This window comes from Melanotaenia boesemani, chromosome 24 (assembly GCF_017639745.1).
Source record: "Melanotaenia boesemani isolate fMelBoe1 chromosome 24, fMelBoe1.pri, whole genome shotgun sequence".
Taxonomy (NCBI): domain Eukaryota; kingdom Metazoa; phylum Chordata; class Actinopteri; order Atheriniformes; family Melanotaeniidae; genus Melanotaenia; species Melanotaenia boesemani.
In genome coordinates this window covers 16,881,796-16,904,642 of record NC_055705.1, presented here as the reverse complement: position 1 = coordinate 16,904,642, position 22,847 = coordinate 16,881,796, and the positions used below count along the sequence as shown (strand labels likewise).

Here is a 22,847-nt window from a genome sequence, read left to right as displayed (position 1 = left end):
ATTTGGATGATTCCTCTGAAGTGCATCCTCAGTGATTTGACAGGGGGTACCGAGGCTGACAGCACACTGTGTTCCCTTCGTTGGGTGCTCTGCCACCAAACACCCACTTCCTGCATCCATGCCCACTCATGCCTCCAAAGGCTTTTGGATCAGGAGCTTTATTAGAGCCCAAGAAATGCAGGGTGAGAGAGGGTATCTACCTCTGGCATGTAGAAAGATGTAAACGCTCTTAAGTGACTCAGCATAAGAGCAAGGACTCTCCTTCTGAGATCCTCTTTATATTAGTGAGATGATGGGAATTCACCCTGAGAAGTTTTGCATGAGCTGTGCATTCACTCAGATTTCCTCCACTTCCACATACTAACAACATAATAAAATGTCTTATATGGGCACAGGGAGCATTGAACTCTCGGAGTTCTTATTTGGGAATGGCCATAAATTATCTATTCCCTCTTGTTTGCTGAAACTCTCTAGTCAAACCCTGTTGGACTTTCAGCTTTTAATTATTAAAGATGGCAAAGTGGTAAAAGTGTAAAAATACCAGGCTGGAGTTTAATAGAGGCATTTAGGAACCTGTGCTTGTTTTGTTTCCAAAAAAGGGATGGTTTTATGACTTATGGAAAACAAATGATTTGTAAACAACAACATCCTCTTTCCTTTGTTGGCGCAGCTAACACTCCAGTGACAGCACTGTTCAGGTTTCTCTCCTCCAGCACTTAACTCTGATTTGAGGGAGAGAGGGAGAGAAGAGGGGGGTGGAGGAGTGGTGATTGAGCGCAAAGGGGGCTGGACTTCTTCTCTCCGGGTCCTATTAAGAGCAAACTTTGTGTTTTTGTTCTCCAAGTTCAGCTCAGTCCTCTCCAGGCTGCACACAGCTCCATTCTGCTCATATTTCTCCTTCATCAATGGTTTTGTGTTTCCGCCTGTTGGTCAGTGCTGTGTTTTTGCATGGGAGATCTGGAAACCGAGAGGATGCGCTTTTTGGAGAGACAAACACTCAGAGTTGTCTCCTCGGCCGCTCCAGGGTTGTGTTAGCGGACACATAAATGTTTTTCGGCTGGGAATGAACAATGGTGCGGCTCCTTGCTCTGACCGGGGACATGCTCTGGTGTCGGCTGCTGCTGCTCTGCGTTGTGGAGTTAGAGCTGGGAGCCAGAGTGTCTACTTTTCAGGGTTTCTATCTTCCACCTGCGAGCGGGTCCATTCACACACCTGCGCGGAGGACAGACGGGGTGGTGCGGACCATTGATCGGATTTACCACGGCGGTGGGAAGGTTGGCTACCTGGTGTACCTGGATGGGAGCCGGTTTCAGCTGGACATGGAGCGGGATGAGTCGATGCTGTCGCATCACTTCACCCCCCAGTATATGCTCGCTATGATGGGGCAGAGTCCAGCGCATTTGCAGCGGGAGTGCGCGTACCGCGGGACGGTGAACTCGCACCCGGAGTCCCTGGCTGTCCTCAGTCTCTGCGGAGGAGGTCTCGAGGGCTTCTTCGCCGTGAATAATTCGCGATACACTATCACACCCATCATAAGGGCTAAGGGACATGAGCACGACGTGCGCGCCCTGCAGGACAAGGATGCGGAGAGTACTCTCCACGTGTTTACGCGCGAAAGTTTCAGTTTCCAGGCTTTGAGCGAGGGGCGCGAGAGCTGTGGGACGCGCGACAGGCGCAGAGGACGCAGAGATGCACAGGGGAAACTGCGGCACAGAGGTCGCGGGAAGGGGAAACGGGCAGAAGACGAGCACGGCCAGTCTGGGAGGAGATGGTGGAGCCGGCTCGCCAAGGCAGGCGCTCCAGAGCCGGGCGCGAGGCGCAAGAGATCGGTCTCACGCGCTAGGCACGTGGAGCTTCTCCTGGTGGCGGATGACACAATGACTAAAAAATACGGGAAGGACTTGAACCACTATTTGCTCACACTGGCCTCCATCGCCTCTAAACTGTACGGACACGCCAGCATCGAGAACCCCATCCGGCTCTCCGTGGTGAAGGTGGCCACAGTCGGTGACAAAGAGAAGGGGCTGGAGGTGTCCAAGAACGCGGCTTCGACTCTGAAAAGCTTCTGTAAGTGGCAGAACCAACAAAACCCATTGGATGACGACCACCAGCACCACCACGATGCGGCCATCCTCTTCACCAGGCAGGTAAACAAACTCCCCCTTGCCTCCACCTGTTCGCTCCGCACACCTTGCACACTAACCGTGGCGCCGGCTGTCTTCCACACGCAGGAAGGAGAGGCTGCTTTGCGTCCTCGTATGATGCCAAGGTAATGACGGGTTTGTTGGAGTGGTAGAAGGGGAGTCTGCACAGACTTCTCTCCTCTTTTAGTATTTGTTTTGCTCCCATCTTCGTTTTGCTGAATCTTTCGTGCGTAATGCGAAGCGCCGATGAAGGAGCGAGAGAGAGAGAAAAACTATATTTCCTGCATCTGGTGTTTTTCTAGGCAGGCTCCTCTGTCTCCAGGCTCCCCCTCCCAGTCCCCTGACAGCCTCGGAGTATGTGCACGCCTCCATGCACGCGCATTCTTCCCAGGGTTTGGAGATTTCGCATCAGCTGCTTGGTTGCATTGCAGAAATATCTCAAAAACTCCCTCTGAGACTGCATTTCATTAGGTCATCATCAGCCCCCCCCCTTTCCCCCTCTCTCTCATCTCTCCACTCTGAAAAATATTTTCCCTGTTACATTTCCAGCGTCTGTCAGCTTAAGCTGGGAGCCCTCCATAGGTTGTATAAGCTGTCAGAAAAACAAACATATCCACCCTGTTAGAAGCTGTACCATTACTGAGACCACACTCATCCATCCCTTCTTTCACCATCTCTATTCTCTCCCCTCCTCTCTAAGTGCCTGGTCCAAAGCCGCAGGGCAGCAGCAGCAGATTTACATGCATTTTTCACCTCTTTGGGTGTGGCTTCATGGTGGTTAGCTCCAGCTTTGCCTTGGACTGTGGTGTGTTTAAGTCATGCAAGGTCTTGTCATGGCTTGGCCAAAAAGAGCATGCACAAGTGATATTACCTTGGATTTCCAGCGCTCGTGCATACTTGGCACAGTCCTTGCCGGTAGTGCATACCTGAGGCCAGTACACTGGCAATGTGACAGAGTTTTCTGTAAACCAAACATCTAGTATGTATCTAGTTGTAGGAATCAAAATGGACATGTCAGCTAGTGTTCCATTAATTTTCCCTTTCATACTGCAGTCTTGATCTTATTGAAATACTCGTGCTAACCCTGGTATTTGTATATGTCTCCACTAGTTTGATCCATCCCTTATTGCTCAGTGTGCCACAGCCCCAGAGAAAAGAGTTACAGCATGTGGCAAAAAATCTCCATATACTTAGCACTAAATTTGCATCTCACCTGCTCAGTGTTTGTATTATTCACAAACCTGCCTCTGGACCTTCTTTCACACACATCTCATCATTACTGAACCTGCAGGTCATGCTGTTGAGTTAATCTGTCACCAGATGGTGTGATTATCTGCTGTGCCCCCTGTAACACAACACAGACCTCTAAGAACATAAGTTGTTGGATTTCTGCAGAACAGTTTCGCTTAAATCCAGGGATGGAGCCAGAAGGGCAGCCAGAGTGGCACAGGTCACCTGGAGGATGACAGCAAAAACATCTCTTTAGACACAAATGGATCAACACTGTTACTACACCAGTTTGAAGTACATTTTAATGTGGTTTCCTAATTAGTAATTATTTTGAAAAAAAAACATTGACATTTAGCTGCACGTTTCTAGAGGGGTTTTTGTCCCTGTGATAGTATATCTACTAATGTTATGAAAGGTTATTAATCTAATGTTATCCTGAAGCTACAAAGCATCTTAAAACTAGTCAAGTTATATGGTATGTAGTACTTGATTAGTTTTAAGATAATGTGGGAAAACCATATTTAGTTTTGTGAGTGTATTAAGGGACTATACATCAGCTCAAGATTTTTTACATTTGAGCTGAAACTTAATCATACAGAATGGTCAGAGAGTACCTAGGTGTCTAACTTAAGCTAGAGCTACATGAACCAGTTCAATTTCAACAGGAGGCTAGCAATGAAGCGTGAAAATGTGGAGAAATATAGCCTGCAACCAGTTTTATTTTGTAGAGGAATTTATAAGAATAAGTAGAACAGCAGATATTTCCAACTTTATTACAAAAAGGAAGGACACAATTTTGGCCAAGACAGACCCCAGCCGCAGTGTCAGCAGCCCCGACAGCTTCCAACATGGAGCTAGCCACACAAGTCACTGTAGTCAGACCACAAATATCCAGTCTACCACTGCCACAGCCAGACAGTAAGCCAGCGCTTCTAGCTACTGATCCCTCTACTACCAAATCAAGCACCACATACGGCACCCCAATACAACCAACTTACCTTTCTATGCACCTTTTTTAACTTGTTGTAAATATTTCCACTTGGTGATCCAGATTATTAATGTAAAGATGTTTTATTTCTTATGTCTCTCTAAGGTGACCACAGTTATCACAGCAGTGGCTGTGAGTGTGTTTGTTAGAGAGAGAAACAATCATTTTTATGCTTACAATATGCGCCCCTCCAGATGTCAAAGTATGGCCACCCATGTACAAAAGTCTAGCTCCGCCATTGTTTAAATCTGGTTAAGGGTAAAGACAGCAGCTAATACTTCACTTTAACCTTTGAACTCTGGCTCTTGAAAGCCATTATCTGAATATTTTGCAGTTATTTTGTCCACTGCTATGACAGCGAGACAGGCAGAGTTGAGGTAGCAACTCTGTGAGAGTGAAAGTGGAATTTTAAAAGCTGCATTCCTCATAAAGTCTCTTTTCAGTGATTTGTGTCCACCCATACTGCTGCACAGGTGTTACCAAGAAAAAATATAGGAAGTAAAGATGCTGGTAGGTTTTAGTCCCCCCGTGCTTTGCAGGAGCTCTTCTTGTTTGTGCTTTTTTGACCAATAATCATTTTTGTGAGAGTGACTGTCACTTAAGTTCCAAAAAATGTTCGGGGCTGCACAAACAGAATGCAACCATTAAAGACTTTCAGTAGCTTTGCTGTATTTTTAGCTGGAAAGCAAAGCAAGCTTACATAAATGAAGTATGACACAGTCATTTTCTTTGGAAAATAACTTGCAGCTTTAATGGAAATGGTGCAGATTTTTTTTTTATCTGAGTATTTAGAGCAGCTATGAAGTACATCTGGATTTTTGTAAAACACTGAAGTAAATCACGTCAGTGTGGAGTCAAACCAGCTCATTGTTCCCACATGAGAGCGCAAAGGGTTGGAGGGAACTTGCCTTTCTATGGATGGGTCCAATTACTCCAACACCCTGTACTCGCAGTGAGATGACCCGTGCAGCAGTGTCACCCAGTTCCACACATGCCAGCACCCGGACAAAACAACGGGTACATTGAGGGGACTTGGAGCACTTCTGAGTGTGTATCTCTGTATGTGGGAACATTAAATGTTACGCATGATTGTGTTGTTATGAGCTTGGACAGCAGACAAAGCCTTACTATAAGTTGACCAGAGCGGCAGAGTTGTGGAGAGGTTGGCATACGTATGTGTGTTCATGTTGATGTTCAAATTTGTTTTATTTGCTTCAAATATTGTGGAGTTCATGATGCAGCAAACAAAGTGTTGTATCTTTAATACTCAGGTTGATATAATGGCAGTGATAAAAACACACTATGTCCTCCACATAGTAACTGGATGTAATTTACCCTCGTCTCTCTGTACCTAAACATTAAAGTGTACATTTCCCAGCCCTCACCCCCGTCACAGCCAGTACCTCTATTTGTTTTAAATGTTCTTGATATTTCACACGTGCTTTACTTCGTCTGACATGTGTTGACAACCCGCAGACAGCTCCTGGATCTCAAACCCTCGAACTCGGGTCCTGATCTGTCGACTTTATGCAACTGGCCAGAGAACTCAAGTCTGTACTATAACAACACACTCTTCACACTAAGATGCATGAGTGACTTTAAAGCTCACTCCCGTTTGCAATCATGGTCGAAAGTTCTCTTAGAGCACTGACTTTAGGTTGGTTCATGTACCTTTCTGCCGAAAAAAATAACATTTCTTTGACAGGTTAGAACATGACATCCTCTCGCAAATACTTTTTTGGGGGGAGACATGAAGCTTTAGTGTAACATCTTATGGGAACATCCAGGCTTGAACTTGTGCATTTGCATAGGTGTTCTTACCAATTTCTTTATATACTATGTGTGGATTTCAGATGTGACATCTGCCAGCAACAGCTGATCTGGAGGAGATTAGCATACAGTATGAGACTACAGCATCTGAAATGGAGGGTTTTCATCATTAAAACAAAAGTACACAGTAACAGTGAATCCGTCATAACAATGGATTTCCAAAGAGTTTTAATTTAATGGCTGCTTTAATAATTCAATTAGTTTACGCTTGTTTGTAAAAGATATTGGCTTATTCATCACCTGCCAAGTTTTTTTTTTTTTTTTTTTAAGTTGCTTTCTCTTTCTGAACAGACCCTAGTGATGAATTCCCTCATTGTTCTGCAGTTATCTCTGTTGAAAATGACCACGACTGACATCTGGTTCCATCTTTTATTGGGTCACCTTCACAAATTTACATTGCGTGTCAGTGCTCGTGATGTTAATGCTAATATTAGCATGCTAACAAGCTCATAATGACAATGCTAATGTTTAGCTAATTAAAAATATCACTACAGCATGGATCAAATCCTCAGTTTAGCTAGCTTGCATGCTAATGTATGTTGCATAAAACTAAATTCAAAGTACATTTGAGAGGTGTTTTCATTTTGTGGGTCATAAACCAGAGTGAACTAAGAAATATACTGGTTTAATATATATTTAGAGAGTTTAAAGCTCATAATTATGTTAGTCTGGATGAAAGTGGTGGATAGATGTTTCATCTGTCTCAAGTCTTCTCCAGTGATTTTGGCTGCCTTAACCCATTGGTACCAGACATCCCAGGAGGGGGACATGACAAAAATATATCACACTCAGTCTCCCTTCCAAGTACCACACCATTGGAAAGCTACAATTCTTGACATTTGTATGACGTCTACCATATTAGGCTACAATAATAGTTGTAGATTCACTAAACATTTATCTATAGATTCTGTAAACACTTGTCTGTGACCAGTACATCTATTAGGCCATACTGTACTCCAATAACAGATGATACTGCAACAAAAAACGGTCCTGTTACGCGCTACATCATAGTCCGCATCCTTGTTGTGTTCCTACTCCAACACACCTGATTCAAATAAATGAACTTCCTCATCCAGTTCTTTGCAGCCTGTTAACGAGCCATTCGTGTAATTCAGGTGTTAAAGTAGGGTTACATCTAAAACATGTAGGGCAGGAGGTCCCGAAAGTAGTGGATAGAGGATTGGTGTTTAATCAGTAACCCTCAACAACTTGCTTCTTACAAGACAAAGGTAAACAAGCACATGAAATACTAAGCGGAAATATGAGAACATGTGTAAGCACCATTATATCATTTGGTATTATAACATCTATCAAAACTGCAACGTCTTTCATCATCACTGGTGGCTACTTGTCTCGTCAGTGGTTGTTTTTCATTGGGTTTGTTGGAATCAGCCTGAGGTGATTTTCACAGAGTGAAATTCTCTCAGCAAGAGGGACTTCTGTGTATGTGTGTGTCTGGGTCTAGCTCTGTTTGTTTAACACCAGCGCTGGCTTAGATTTCAAGTGGTCTTGTACCTCACACACATACAGTATAAGCATGGCTCTGATCGTCTCCTGACCCTTGCAGCCAGCCTGCCACCTGTTTTCCTGTTGTTTCTGCCAATATTACCATAATCCCTTGTTCTTAGAGTACTTTTCTTTAATTTCCGGCACTGCTCCATCCTTTTCCCCTCAGCATCTCATTCTTCATATAATTTTTTTTCTCTAATTCTGTCCAACCCTCCCTTTTCTTCACCCTTGTTTGTCTGTTGAGGCCTTTGGATGAAAGTAACTCTGCAAAGAACTGGGAAAGGGGCGAGGTAAATAAATACATGTGTGTTTGGGGATTATTTCAAGTATTATTCCCATGTAACTACTTAACAGGCAATCCCCTTTTTTTTTGTTTTACCCACGTTTCCTGTTACACGGCTGTACCAGTGAAAACTGTGTATGCTTGACAGAAAGAAACAAAAACATCTCTCATACAAGAACCTGGGAGGGGATGAATGAATAAATAAATGAAAGTGAGAGAGGTATAAAGACTTGAAGAGTTTGGGACTGGGAAAAGAGAAACAGGCAGAATGTGAGGGGAAAACTCTTCTATAGTTTTCATGCCTGTCCATGCACAGACAAGTACTGAGAAACTTAAGCTCTATTTGATTCTCAGTAGCACTCAGTGCAGTCAGAACTGGCCTTTGTTTGCTTCTTATGTATCCAGCAGTCAGCTGGCAAGAGAACAGGCTGTCTTCCTGTACAGTTTGTGTGTGTGTGTGTGTGTGTTGTGACTGTCCAGTAAAATGCTGTGTATGTTCATATTTATACATCATTTGTATGTGCAAATGTGTTGCATCTACTAAGATGTAATTTGTGGGTTTTTTTTTTCGTTTTTTTTTTTTCTATGAGAGGTGGTCCCACCCAGTCAGTCATGTGTGTTAGTGCACAACACAAGACAGTTTGTTCTAAACTGATCGGTCCGAAACGGGTAAACACCCTCCCCATCAAGCCTCTCATACACAACCCAGCAGGCCTGTCAGCACCACTTAACATGACAATTCATCCTCTCCCCAGGATGTGTGTGTTTGTGTGTGCGTACGTTCTCATGTGCGCATGCATGGATATTTGTCTGCAGACGTTGAATGTACATTTTAAGCCCATTTTACTTTGTGTACGAGCACACACAAGAGATCATGTGCAGCCGCATGTGCGCTGATGTGATGGTATGATTAGCTGATTGATCTCTGCTCTCAGCGGGGCCAGGCTGGGCAGCCAGAGGCGTCATCTACATGGACATGTGTGGGAATCAAAACAAGGATCAATGCTATGCACTATCTGGGAGGCAGAGAGATGGGGATGAGACAACAGCATCAACACCCAATGGCAATGATTAAAAGGATGTTGTGGCCAAAGAGGTGGCAGATATGGCTAAAGGTTGGCTCTAGTCAGTTAAAATGGACCAGTCAAAGTGATGCGTTTAAAGACCTGAACATGAAAGAAACATACTTTGGTAAGACAGGATCTGTAGGGACTCGTTGGTATAGAAACCTGTAAACCTGTGTTAATTTAAACGCTTTAAAACTCAGCTAGTGCTCCTGAGCACTATCATTATTGTCAACAATTTCTTGGGAAGGGTAATGTGTAACTCTGTGGGGTAAATTGTGATGGATAGCTTACCCTTTAGGTGATCTGTGGAAGTTTTCCAGGGAATTATGTCCTGTCCAAGAGGTTTACAATCCAGCCACAAAATATAGTGTTAATTCAGAGACTATATATGATAAATCCACAATGAAAGATTCACAATAACATGATTATGTATCACGTTTTTATAATAAAAAAGTTTACTAACACTACTATGTTGCTAAGAGATTTCTATTTTAACTGAAAATTATAATGAAGCCACTTCCTGTAAATATTTCTACAAATTAGATAGCTTAAATTGATAATGTCCAATCAGGAACAGCCAAAGATAAACAAGTGACCAGAACATTTAATTTTTCTCTGAAAAGAACAAAAATAATGGTCTTCTATGGTGGGAATAAATTCTTTTAATAAGATTATTTGATGCACAGTGGTGCCCAAAACCATCTCACTTGGAGGTTGTTTTGTGAGGATAGTAGGTAAAAAGTAGCATAAATAACTGTGAATACCAAAAAAAAAAAAAAAAAAACACATGGAGGAAAAAGTGTAAATAAATAAATAGTTTCTGCTGTGTGTTTAATGCTTTTTTTTCTCCTGAAAGCCAAGACTTGAAAGAATGATATGCAGATAAGAAAAGGCTTGGCCACTGTTGATCTGTGTGTTATTTCTACAAGGCATTGTCGTATACTGTGATAAATTACGTTTAGTTTATTTAGTTGGTCTTTATGTTGCTATATCTATTAATAACATTAATATTACATCATTTTAGCCTCATAGTCTGACAACTGTCCTAAAAATATCTGTATGTCTGTATGTTGATTGTGCTTAAAAGGGCTGAGCTTATATAAGCATTTTTACATGAAGAAAATAACAGATGGACCCAAAGTAGCAAAAAATGGCTTGGAGTTTTAAGTGTCAAACATACTACGTTTCATTTCTCCAGGATCTCTGCGGCCACCACTCCTGCGATACCCTGGGCATGGCGGACGTTGGCACCATCTGTTCTCCAGAGCGAAGCTGTGCCGTCATTGAGGACGATGGGCTTCACGCCGCATTTACTGTGGCTCATGAAATAGGTAGGCATGGATGCACAGGTACACAAACTAAAACAATCATGCCAGGGCATGCACATGCACATCTGTCAGAACATTTCTCTGGTGGATTAACATCACGTCATTCAGCTCATTACCTGTATGTTTTTCTTTCCTCATTCTTCCTGCATGTGCACATTTGAAACAAGTCCTGTCATTTCTTGCATTGTTGAAAGTTTGTACAGATTTGATGGAAAGTTTTCCATATTTTATTAAATTTAAAATATTTTTTTTCACTATTAAAGCAGCCGATATTAAAACCCTTCACTCAGTGCTTGTTTGGTTTCTTCGCTGTCCTCAGGTCACCTTCTTGGTTTGTCCCACGACGACTCCAAATTCTGTGAGGAACGCTTCGGGGTGAACAGCGACAAGCGGCTCATGTCCTCCATCCTCACCTCCATCGACGCCTCCAAGCCATGGAGCCGCTGCACATCAGCAACCATCACTGACTTCTTTGACGACGGCAATGGTGAGCGTGGGATTATTTAGGTGATACCAATCACCAACAGCTGTCGGCTGGTCACATTTCTTTTTTATTTCATTACAGAATGCATTTGTAGCGCAGCCAAAGACAAGTCAGACTCTGTGCTCCAGTTTCAGCAAGCAGCTTTATTCATAACAACCATAAAGTACAGCTGTTGACATTTTGCTCAGAAGTTTCATGGCTTTCAGCTTAATTCGTGAACCAACAGTATAACTTCAGGATCACCTGCTGCTCCACATTTTTTTGTGTGTAAAAGGTCATACGAGGCTTGTTTGTCAAGAATATGCAAGTAGCAGGTCTTTCTGCAGTTTTTCTTTTTTTTATGCCGGTAAAAAAAAACTTGCAAGGCTGCAAAATTTGTAGTTCTGCTTTTTCCCTCCTTTCCTCAAAGGCATCACCAGGACACACATTTGCATAGTGTGTGTCATTAAGCTAATTTGGCACAAAAAAATTAGAATAATTAAATAATGAATTGTGCCAGAGCTGGACTTTTATAAATGAGGTAGCCAGAGGGTGGGCAAGACTTTATCAATGGGGGCTATATACTAAGAACGAATCAATGTTGTTGAATCCAAATATGGCTTTCATTTAAATTGTATAGATCCAAAGAGTTTTTATTTACTTATTTATTTTAGGGGCGGTGGGAATCCTCTTTGGAATGAAACAGCTTTTATTGTTAGTAAAGCGTGTCTTAAGAGCGCTCCCTCAGGGCCAGGACTTTCAGACAAAAACAGAGGATACTGTCGTCTTACCAATAAAACATCTGATGGAACACAGAATAGTAATGTCATTTGGCCAAACACAATCATGATAACAGCATTGTTTTCCTCCATGGATGACGGCAACTTTTGCCTGCGATGTTTTGTTTATAGACATCAGCGGTTGATGAGGGAAGTCTTGTTATCTGTAAGCAGTATAATATGCTGTGTAATTTAACGCTGTGTAGAGTGTCGTGATCATTTTGAGAAGGTTATCTCCACTGCTTATCTGATCTTAATTCAAATTCTTGTCGTAAAATAACAGGGAAACTAAAACACATTCCATTGTCTGGTTTAATGAATGATTGCAATTTGTGCTCAGGCTGATAATCTAACATGGCCAGATGCAGTTGGGGTTAGCCTTAACATACGTTCATGCTCATGAAAAAGGAGCCTTGGCCCAGTCGATAATATTAAAATTTTTTCCAGTATGAAAGAGCTTAAGGAGAAAGACTATATTTATGTAGTGTAGCTTGATTCAGGGCTGAAGTGCAAATGGGTCTTGTAAAAGATTGAGGTCAAGACTGAGGTGAAGGGAGATCAACACAGCTTCCTGCTGTCACAGTATTTCAAAAGATTGGCAAAGTGAGGTTTTCCGAATACTATTCCAATTTTTTTTAGCACATGGTTTTAATAAATGTGCTTTTTCATCAGAGGTGTGTGTGTGGGGGGGGGGATTTGCTCACGCATCTCCCTAAAAGGACTTAGTTCATTACCTTTTTCACACTTTCAGAGTTTACAGGTATGCATCAGAAAGATATGAGGAATAAAACATCTTTCCAAAAGATGCAGAAATAGCTCTCATTTTCCTTGTTCTTATATCTTCCTCTACCAAATAAATCTGGTTACAGACTATATTTCTCTATATTTTCATGTTGTAGGTTACTTTAAAATAAACTACCAGCCTTGCTAGCCTCCTGTTTCAATGAAACAGATCATCTAGCTCTAGCTTAGTCAGCACAAATTAACTTGAAAACTGAAGTACTCTTAGACCATTCTTTATAATTTATTTTTAGCTCAAATTTTTAAATCTTGTTTAAGTGGGTTGATGTGTAATTCCTTTAAATATAACATGGTTTCTCCACATAATCTCACTTAAAACTGCTATGTAGCTTCAAGCTAACATCAGGTCAATAGCATTACATAACATTAATGTTTGTACTTGCACAGGGACAAAATCTCTTATAGAAATGTGCAGCTGTGCCACACATACTGGTGTTGTAACACTTTGTGCCCCTGTCAGCTCTGCCCTTGCCCTGTTTATTAGCTAAAAAGTGACTAGAAGTGGTGCAGAAACAATATGAGACAGTGTTTTCTTTTATAGTTCAGCATTTAAACTTACTTTAAAATGTCCTCCTCCCATTTTCATGCCATTTTCAGCCGAGTGTCTCCTCGACTCTCCTCGTCAGCCCCTTCTTGGCCCTGAGGAGCTCCCAGGTCAAAGCTACGACGCCGTCCGCCAGTGTCGCCTGGCCTTCGGACCCGAGTACACAGTCTGCCCGGGCATGGATGTATGTTCTCGGCTGTGGTGCGCCGTGATTCGCCAGGGACAGATGGTGTGTTTGACCAAGAAGCTGCCAGCGGTAGAGGGAACACCCTGTGGGAAGGGACGCATCTGCCTGCAGGGAAAGTGTGTGGACAAAACCCGAAAGAAGCACTACTCGGTAAGATGGCCGGATGGCATCAGAGTAGGATTTAGGGGAGGACATAGAGATCCTGCCACCAACATCCTCTCCCTTAATTTTTTTAGACTTAAGAATCTTTCATCTGTACATTTCTTGCAGTGTGATAGCATTTTTACAGTGGAAACAAGTAATTCAAGTACTATAAAGACTCAAGAGAAGTAAATGGAAAAGTTGTTTCCACAGATGGTCTGCAGAATTTGAGGATGGGAAAATCAACTTTGTCTCATAAAATGTTCAGCGCTATTTATCCAATCATTTTAATCACTTATGAGTCATATACCAACGGTTGGAAAAACATAAAAACTCTGTATGTTACCTAAGGTATTTCATTCAGGCTGTTCCTCAGGGGAGCCATGTGAGCACTGAACCTACTGTGGCTATAAACAGATGTTAGTTATTATCACATGACGATAGCATCCTTCTTTTCCACATTCCAATGAATGTCACATTTTTCTTTATCACAGATCTCTCTCCAAAGGGCTTTTTCTACAACACGTGGCTTGCTTGGCAGCCACTCCAACTTCCAGCACATCTGATAAGCACTAATTGTCCTCTCTCATCTCTTTCATTTTTTTGTCTCTATCTTATCCCTCTGATCTTCCCTCTTCTGTCAATTTCCCCAACTCTGATATCGGCTTTAATCTACACAACCCTCTTGTCATTGTGACCCTCCTCTGCTGCTCCCAGGCGTCCAACCACGGCAGCTGGAGTTCTTGGGGTCCTTGGGGTCCATGCTCCAGAACTTGTGGAGGCGGGGTGCAGTTTGCCCACCGTTTGTGCAACAACCCGCCACCACGGAACAACGGGCGCTACTGCACGGGCAAGAGAGCCATCTATCGATCTTGCAGCGTCACTCCATGTCCGGCATCAAGTGAGTTAAAAAGGATTGTCCTGTTAGACTAGGTTAATTCATCGTCCTTTAGCTCACACCTTTTTTCTGATGAAACTTTTCTCCAGATAAGAGTTTCCGCCAGGAACAGTGTGAGGTCCGTAACGGTCCTCAGACCGATCCAAAAGGGGTAAAGACCTTTGTGGAGTGGGTGCCAAAGTACGCAGGAGTTCTCACTAAAGATGTCTGCAAGTTAACTTGCAGAGCAAAAGGAACGGGATACTATGTGGTGTTCTCTCAGAGGGTGAGTAAGCTGCACTGTAAAGAGGCAGTTTGTTTGATTAAGAAAAATAAAAATAACAGTGTTTTCTCTATGTTCAGGTGGTAGATGGAACTGAGTGTCGTCCTTACAGCAGCTCGGTGTGTGTAAAGGGGAAATGTGTGCGTACAGGCTGTGATGGCATCATTGGCTCCAAGCTCCAGTTTGACAAGTGTGGTATATGTGGAGGTGACAGCACTGGATGTATAAGGGTTATAGGCAACTTCACGAAGAAGAGGTGAGAGTAAGAAAGTTGCACACCATGATAGAAATATGTCACTTCAGCACTAATTCTCAACAAAGGTCAACTCAAGACACCTTTAAATGTCCAGTTCAGTCCAATCAAATTGTAATTGAGTTAAATTTAATTAACTATAAAGCATTTATCATCCATTATCATTTAATTAGAGTGCAACTTAGAATATTGTCTGTAACCACAGTTTGCAGATGTCACTAAATGCCTCCAATGCAAGTATTTAGTCAGCCAGAGAAGCTAAGCTAACATTAGTTGAGGCAAATGCTAAATAATACAAGATAAATTGGTTCTCTCTAAATGAATGAGCTTTATAATCCTGTTAAATGTAATTAATTAGAAAACCTTTATTCTCAATTATCAATTGATTAGACTACAACTCAAAATTTTGTCTGTAACCACAATTTACAGATGTCTTTAAATGTTTACTATGCAAGCATTAGGTTAGCCAGAGAAGCTAAGCTAACGCTACCTGAAGCAGATGCTAAATAATACAAAGCAAAGCACAGTTTTTCTCTGTAAATGAATGAGGATTAACATATTTATTGCTCAGAATGAACAAAGTAAAAGAAACATCTTCTAATTCTTGTTCTTACTGATGTAGTTGAGTTGGTTCACAGTGCCTGGTAATCCCACTGATGACTGTTTTCAGAAATACTCGAGTTGCACAGCCTTAAATCTTGAATGTCTCCACATTTCACTGCTCAGCTGGTTCATAAGTGTGGTTTTGTTGGTCCTATTTCATTAGCGACACATTTTAAATTTTCTAACTGGTTTTAGATAGTAATGTCATCTACTTTTGAGACAGCAGTGATAAAGAACAATATCTATTAACTACTGATCTTATCCCTTCCCTCATCTCTTTTTTGCAAATAGCAAAGGCTACACTGATGTAGTAAAGATCCCTGCTGGTTCTACTCACATCAAGGTTCGTCAGCACAAGGCTCCAGACCAGACCCGTTACACAGCTTACTTGGCCCTTCGACGACCCAACGGGGAGTACCTCCTAAATGGAAAGTTCATGATATCCACCTCCGAGACAATCATTCCACTCAACGGTTCTTTGCTCAACTACAGTGGCTGGAGTCAGCGGGATGAGTGGCTTCACAGCATGGGCCCTGGAGCTCTCCAAGAACCCTTAGTTGTCCAGATTCTAGCTACAGATGCCAAAAAACCCTTGGATGTTCGTTATAGCTTCTTTATGCCACGGTGGATGGCTTCGCAGCAACCATCTCTTCAAAAACTAACCTCCTTGCAGAGCAGCACAACAATGTCAACGACTACAAAAACCACCACCACTAGTACCACTACAACTTCTACTGCTTCCCCCACTCTGGTCCCAGAGTCACCTTCACCACCTGGTCCCTCAACCCCTACTCCTGGACCTCAGTGGATAACTGGACCTTGGATGACATGCTCCAGAACTTGTGATAATGGCTGGCAGAGCCGGACTGTGCAATGCAAGGACTGGGATGGGAAACTGTCAAAGGGCTGCATACTAAGCGCTCGCCCCTCTGCCTTCAAACACTGTCTGGTAAAAAAATGTTGAGGTAGAAACAGTCTGTTGGAGGAAGCTGTAATCTGTAGGTCTGAAACAGTCTGTATCAGTGGACAGAGGACTATGAACAAATAAATTTAGGACATAGAACCTTAAATAGATTGTGAATGTTGGCGCAGAAAGCCAAGACCAAACGCAAGATACAGACAGACTGGCATGGATGTATCTGAGTGTATGCCAGAGGACTGACCTGGAATAATATTAGCTATGCAGAACACAAACTGAACAGAGAAGTATCGCTCTGGCATTGCTAAAGACTCAAGTTGCATGTAATTTCCACATGGACAATAGCTGATTGTCTTTACTTAGCCTCCAAACCCTGGAGACTTAGTGAGTGTTGCCCTGTAATGGCATGCGTGTCTTTTTATGGTTCCATGTGTTGTTGTCACTCAACTCACACTTCTTTGTCTTTTGTCATGAATGCATCTGAGACAAGAGCCCCAACAACGGGAAGCACTCAATGTTCTTTAATTCTATCCACACGGCAGCCCCGATTCAAAGCCTTCATATAATTCATGGTCATGGAGAGCCATATCATGTATCTTTAATCATAAAATGTGCTGGAAGATTGTTGGCAATCAATGACTGGTTGGATCATCTGTAGACTATCTGATTACTAAGTAAGGCCTCTTCCACTAAATTCTGCTCCATAAAATCATGTTTTCAGATTGCCAGTGGGTATTTTTCCCAATCAAAGTTTGCAGCATCTTTGATATGTATGATGGTACTTGATCACACCCTGAAAAAAATTGAAACAAACTAGAAAGAAGGAGAATTTGACCAGGAAAAAATGGGGAAACCTAGCTGTTTTGGAAGCCACTCGGTCACTCCGTTGTCCAGTCTGTGTTTAAGTGATCCCATACTTCCCAATGCTCCTGTGAAAACCAGGCTGGGAAAAAAGTTTTCTGAAGATGAAAGTATTAGTTGTACTGACTTTGGTAATCATTTGTGAAACATAGCAACGGCATTCTGTGATAGAAAAGAAGCTGACAAAGGGGCAAAGTAACCATGATGCTCCTTAACATCAATGGAGCTTATTGATGACACAAAGGTTTGGGGCAAGGCTTGGGTTGTATGCCTGTGTCGTGTGTGTGTTTTTGACAGCATGTGTGTTACCACACCCATGTAGCCAGGCATGTATGGTTTGAACATGCTTGAAACATGCAGCAGTTCCACTTATATCAATCATTTGTTGGTGCTGAGAGGATTTTGTATGTATTTTGTTTTAGTTATTGTCTCTTCATCTTTTAAGGAAACAACACTAATATGACAATGTGTGCCCTGGATACTCGCAACGACAGAAATGCAGTCATTACTTGCCTTTTACAATTCAATTCTTTGTTATTTTACTTATTCTACATTCTTTATTTGCTAATTATTTTTCAACACTGATGGGTGAAGGTAGCCACAGTACATGAAGTTTAATTATACCAGAAATGGGTCCATTAAATCAGGCCTTATGATCAGGTGGAGGATTTTTGTGATTTTGGTGAAATTGCGGGGGGTTTTTTGTTAAATTTGATGTTAAAGTTTACAGTTTGATTAGATAAGTAGAAAGCTGACTGAGCTTTGTCGTAAAAAGCAACTCTTAAGGACCATCTATGCTCCCTTACATGCGTGAATAGGGACGTCCGTTTCAAATGTTGTCATACGTCACCGTCCTCATAATTCAGTGTCTCATACTTCACATACTTCAGTGCTAATTTAAGAGTTCACTCCCGTGGTCTGATGTCAGATTCAGACACCATTGGTGGCGGTAATACATAGCATTTTTTCCAGCTTCCCAACACGTCCTAAACACTTGCATTTAGTCTTTATTCACAAACTCATGCAATTTCTACAGTTGTGCGCATCTTCATTTATCTTTTTCTAGCTAAGCTCTGTGAAAACAAACCAAATTACGCAAATAACCGACACAGGAGCCGGACGAAACCATCCATCCTTCTACGTGTCCCTCTTTTGCATCAAGCATAAAAGGGCCTTTAAGTTCACCAATCTTTTGTGTATTTTTTTTAACTAAAATAAAGAAAACTGACCCTACTTACAGCAGTTCTGAGGTGCAAATTCAGAAAAAACACTGGTAAAAAAAAACGAAACACCACAATCAAAAAGGAAAATTACATGTAGAAATGTTTTTGCAAAAATATTTCAGAAAACATTTCCAAAATTATTGTCTTTTTTACATTTTCTTACCATGTAAAGAAACATGTTTGCTGAAATGTCATGTTTAGTATTTTGTTTTCTAAAACATCATGTCTAAAATGTTTTTTTTTTTTGTTTGTCCCCCCCCCCCCCCTGCTTTGGTTTTCAAAAATACCTTGTGCTGCACCTCAGGATTACTGTCAGGTACACTTCTTGCTAATCTTAGCTAGGCTAAGCTAGGCTAACAGGCTGCTGGCTTTTTTTTTTTTTTTTTTTTTTTTTTTTTGAGGTTTTACATTTTGAGAGTCCAAAACGAAATTTTTTTAAAACCAGATCCCAAGATGAATAAAACGCCACTGTTTACAACACATGCACATCTTTCTTGAACCAATGACACCAAATCCACACCTCTCCCTCAACCTATATGCAAAAACCTTGTGAACAGCTACAACAATGGTGAATTACTTAGTGTTGTATTCATGCAGATGCTAAGTATCATATGGCTTTTATAGCAATATGTAAATGGTAAATGGTCCATATTTATATAGTGCTTTACTGTACCTGGAACGATACCCAAAGCACTTTACATCATACATCACATTTACCCATTCACACACACATTCACGCACTGATGGCGGAAGCTGCCATGCAAGGCGCTCAACTACGACCCATCAGGAGCAATTTGGGGTTCAGTGTCTTGCCCAAGGACACCTTGACATGAACTTGACTTGGCTGAGGATTGACCCGACAACCCTCGGGTTGCAAGACGACCGCTCTGCCTTGCTGAGCCATGCCTACTCTCCATGTTTTCTTCTGTTTTTAGTGTATTTCTGTAGCGGCATTACAGCACCACTTATAAGCTTGGCATATATACTGCAGCATTTTCAGAGGTTTTGTGTGGACATATTTCTTGAAATGATTTTGTTTTCACAGAGCAAAATTGGTTCTCTCTTGTGCGAATGAAGCCTGGAGGCTTTCAGATGAGGACTTTAAGCACACAGAAACAATTTTAGGTGTATCTGCTTAAGCTTTTTTTTTTTTTTTTTTTTTATTTTGTTAATCGTTTGGACTTTTTGTTTACATGGGCTGGCGTGTTGGGAGCCAAATAAATGGTCATTTTTAAACTGGGTCCCAAAGTGAATAAATCTGAAAATACAGCTGTTGCATTTCCATGTTTACAATTCAAACCATTTAATTCCAGAACCGATGATGCCATAGCTCCATCTTTCCCTTGACCCGCATGCTTAAACTCTCAGCACATGCTCCGTGTCTTCTTCTCTGTTTTTGGTGTATTTCTGTGGTAGCGTTAAAGTGCCACTTACAGATCTGGCATATATACTACAGCATTTTCAGTGGTTTTTTGTGTAAATCTGAATGCACACTTGAAATTATTCCGTCATTACAGAAAACTTTGTCAAAAGTAAATTGGTTCCGTCTCCACTGGATGAAGCCTTAAGGCTGAACTTTTTTCTTGTTCTCAAGGCCATGAGAACAAAATGGCATTATTTTGCTCTTGCTAACACACAGCTTCTCATGGAGTGAACTGACCGGAGCAATACAAACTTTTTTCTTGTTCTTGCGGCCTCGAGAACAAGCACAAAGTTCTCGCCTTTCACGGAGTATTTTCTTTTTGTACCGAATAACTAACCCTTTGAAATCCTCCACCAAACTCGTAACATTGCCTTAATTTTTGATAATTCAAAAAAGGATGCATTATCAGTGCATCTGCCTCAAAATAAACTTAATTTGTGTAAAAATAAATTAAATATTTTTTAAGAGATTACAGCTCATCTTGTGGATAATTAAGTATAGCAAAGTAAATAGCATATCTAATGGACTCAACAAATACCTTCCTGTTATTGTGTTAGAAAATCTGGCACCCATTATGCTTTCCTGTGTAGCTAACCTCACCCATCTGGCACCCATGCAGGAGAAGAAAAAAACATAAATTTAAACACTACACATACCACTCTTTCCCTCTCCTCCCCCCTTTACACATGCAGATTTATTGACTCAATATAGACGTGTTTGTACGATGAATTGATCTTTCATATATCTGTTAGTATTCAACCGTATTTAAACAGAAATATAGAGACATTGACGCAACCCAAAATTTATGCAGTTTTGGAGTATTGCAGATGCATTCTGCAGACATTCAACCTACAAAACGACAGAAACACAGCACTGAACTTGTAATTTATTATGTGTGCAACTGGTATGTGAATAAACAAAACAATGAGATGAGTTTTATTTATTATAGTAATTTTGTATCAAATTACTGTTTAACTTAGGAATATGACTGTGCTGAATAATTCCTATGTAAGAATATAGTGTTTTTTTTCTAGTCATCCACATGAATATATGTACATAAAATCTATATATTTAAAGGTCTTTGTGTCTGTGTCATTAAAGCCGTCCTGCCACAGAATTATATTGTAATGACTGCAGATGGTTTTTAAATATTTATAATGAGTTAATATCACAGAAACACATTTAAATTTAGCAAATTTTATTAGAGTAACTTTATTTGGGCTATAGCTACATATAGATGGAAGTTAAGAGGAGAAAATGAGAATATATTGTGGATTAAAGAGGAAAAAAGCAATACAGTAAGTACTGATGCATAGACATAGCAGAGAGAGAAATATGCATTACTTCAGTAATAACGCCATTATGCATAACCACGCATATAAGCAAAATTCAGATTGATCCATTTCCTATTTCTGTAGCTAAACAGGTTGCTGGGTAGTTTAGAGTGACCTGCAAAGATTTGAAAACATTTCTTTAACTGTAAATCATTAAGTGGCTGCAACAGGGATATTAAACTCTAGTCCTCATGGGCTACCGTCCTGCACGTTTTTGATGCTTTCCTGAGCATATTTGACTTAAATTAATGGGTCATCAAGAGCAAGCTGCTGGAGAACAATGTAATTTAAGCCAGGTTTGTTGTAGCAGGGAAACATCTAAAACCTGCAGGACAGTGGCTCTCGAGGTATGGAGTTGGTGATCCCTGGGATGACCATGGCGTAGTTTGGAGACCCCTAGAGTTGAGCTCATATGGAGTCAGCATAAAAATGAGGGAAAAGCCTGGAAAATGACCAACACTTAAGATATTTAAAATGTTTAAAAGATAATGCTAAGCAGTAAGGTCCAACAAGTATAACAAGTCCTGATAAACTTGTCTGCATAGTGAATACCATGAGCAGCCACCATGCATGCACTCACAAAATGAGAAAATGCTCGAAATAATCGAAATTAAAAGTGAAATGGTGTAAAAATTAACAACGCATTCCCTCACATCCCTATGAGACTTTTTAGGTCCCCATAGTACCAGCCCAGGGTAGGGTTATCAAATTCTATCAAATATTTATTGTAAACTGATGTAAACCTCAGATGCCCATGTGCATGAGAATGCAGAAGGTTTTACATGTTTTTGTACAACAACATCAATAATACAACATCATCTCACCAACTGCCTATGTAAGTGAAAATAAATGTCTAACCTGACTGTTTATATTTTTATAAATAGAGGATTTAAAAGTCATAAAATCACCAGATGTGACAACTGTGCAAAGTTAAAAGGCTAATAATACTGAAGAAACACTGATAAAAAGTGGTTTGCAGAAGTGATTAAAAGCCACATAAGGATCACCTTAGAGTGGCATTGTGCAACTCTATGGCCTTTAAAATAATACATATATATATATATATATATATATATATATATATATATATATATATATATATATACATTACTGGAGCTGTCGTTACACATGAGTTTTGGAAAAAGAGACAGGATGCAACATGGATGCCAAGTTAGCCATCATTGGGGGAGACTAACTAAGAAAATCTGCCAAAGTTGCTTCTTTAAATAAACAATTTTTACTAAAAAAAAATGACTGGCTATTTTGGTATTGCAAGTTATTTATTAAGTAATTATTATTTAGTCATTATTTCCTAAAGTTATTTCTAGACTTGCCCTCTGACAAAAATTCCCTCTTCTATGGCCTTTTTCTGATAAACTTGGCTCTCTGCTCACAACTAATTGAGAGGCTGACTGTTGTCCACTGCAGAGAAGACACTAAATGGTGATGATGAGAATTTGACAGCTTTATAATGATGTGATTCCTCAAACCATCAACCAGTGTGTTCTTAAAGCAGCTGTCTTGACATGCCAGTGAAGCATGATAAAGCTGCCACAGGGATTTCAGGTGGTCTCATTTAAAGATAAACAAGACAAGGTCCGCTACACCACTTTATTCCGGTAATTTATAGATACCTTCAGTCATTTGTGCTGCTCTGGCCTTAAGTAGGCCTTTTTTTTTTGCTCTTTATCTAATGGATCTTGTTAAAGATTTCAGCCAAGTCACGTTTTCTTAAACAGAACCATAAAGTCTCCATAGAAATCAGGTTGGGGTTTTT

The 22,847-nt window shown here is 40.9% G+C and overlaps 1 protein-coding gene across 1 annotated transcript; it reads left to right on the top strand.

Moving 5' to 3' along the window:
- Positions 1 to 878: 878 nt before the first annotated feature.
- Positions 879 to 18,426, top strand: LOC121635884 (A disintegrin and metalloproteinase with thrombospondin motifs 5). Its single transcript, XM_041979273.1, has 8 exons — positions 879 to 2,147; positions 10,250 to 10,382; positions 10,699 to 10,866; positions 13,020 to 13,303; positions 14,012 to 14,195; positions 14,282 to 14,457; positions 14,535 to 14,710; positions 15,602 to 18,426. Exons 1-8 carry the CDS (start codon positions 1,071 to 1,073, stop codon positions 16,272 to 16,274), a joined length of 2,871 nt encoding a protein of 956 aa, XP_041835207.1. The 5' UTR covers positions 879 to 1,070; the 3' UTR covers positions 16,275 to 18,426.
- The last annotated feature ends 4,421 nt before the right edge of the window (positions 18,427 to 22,847 follow it).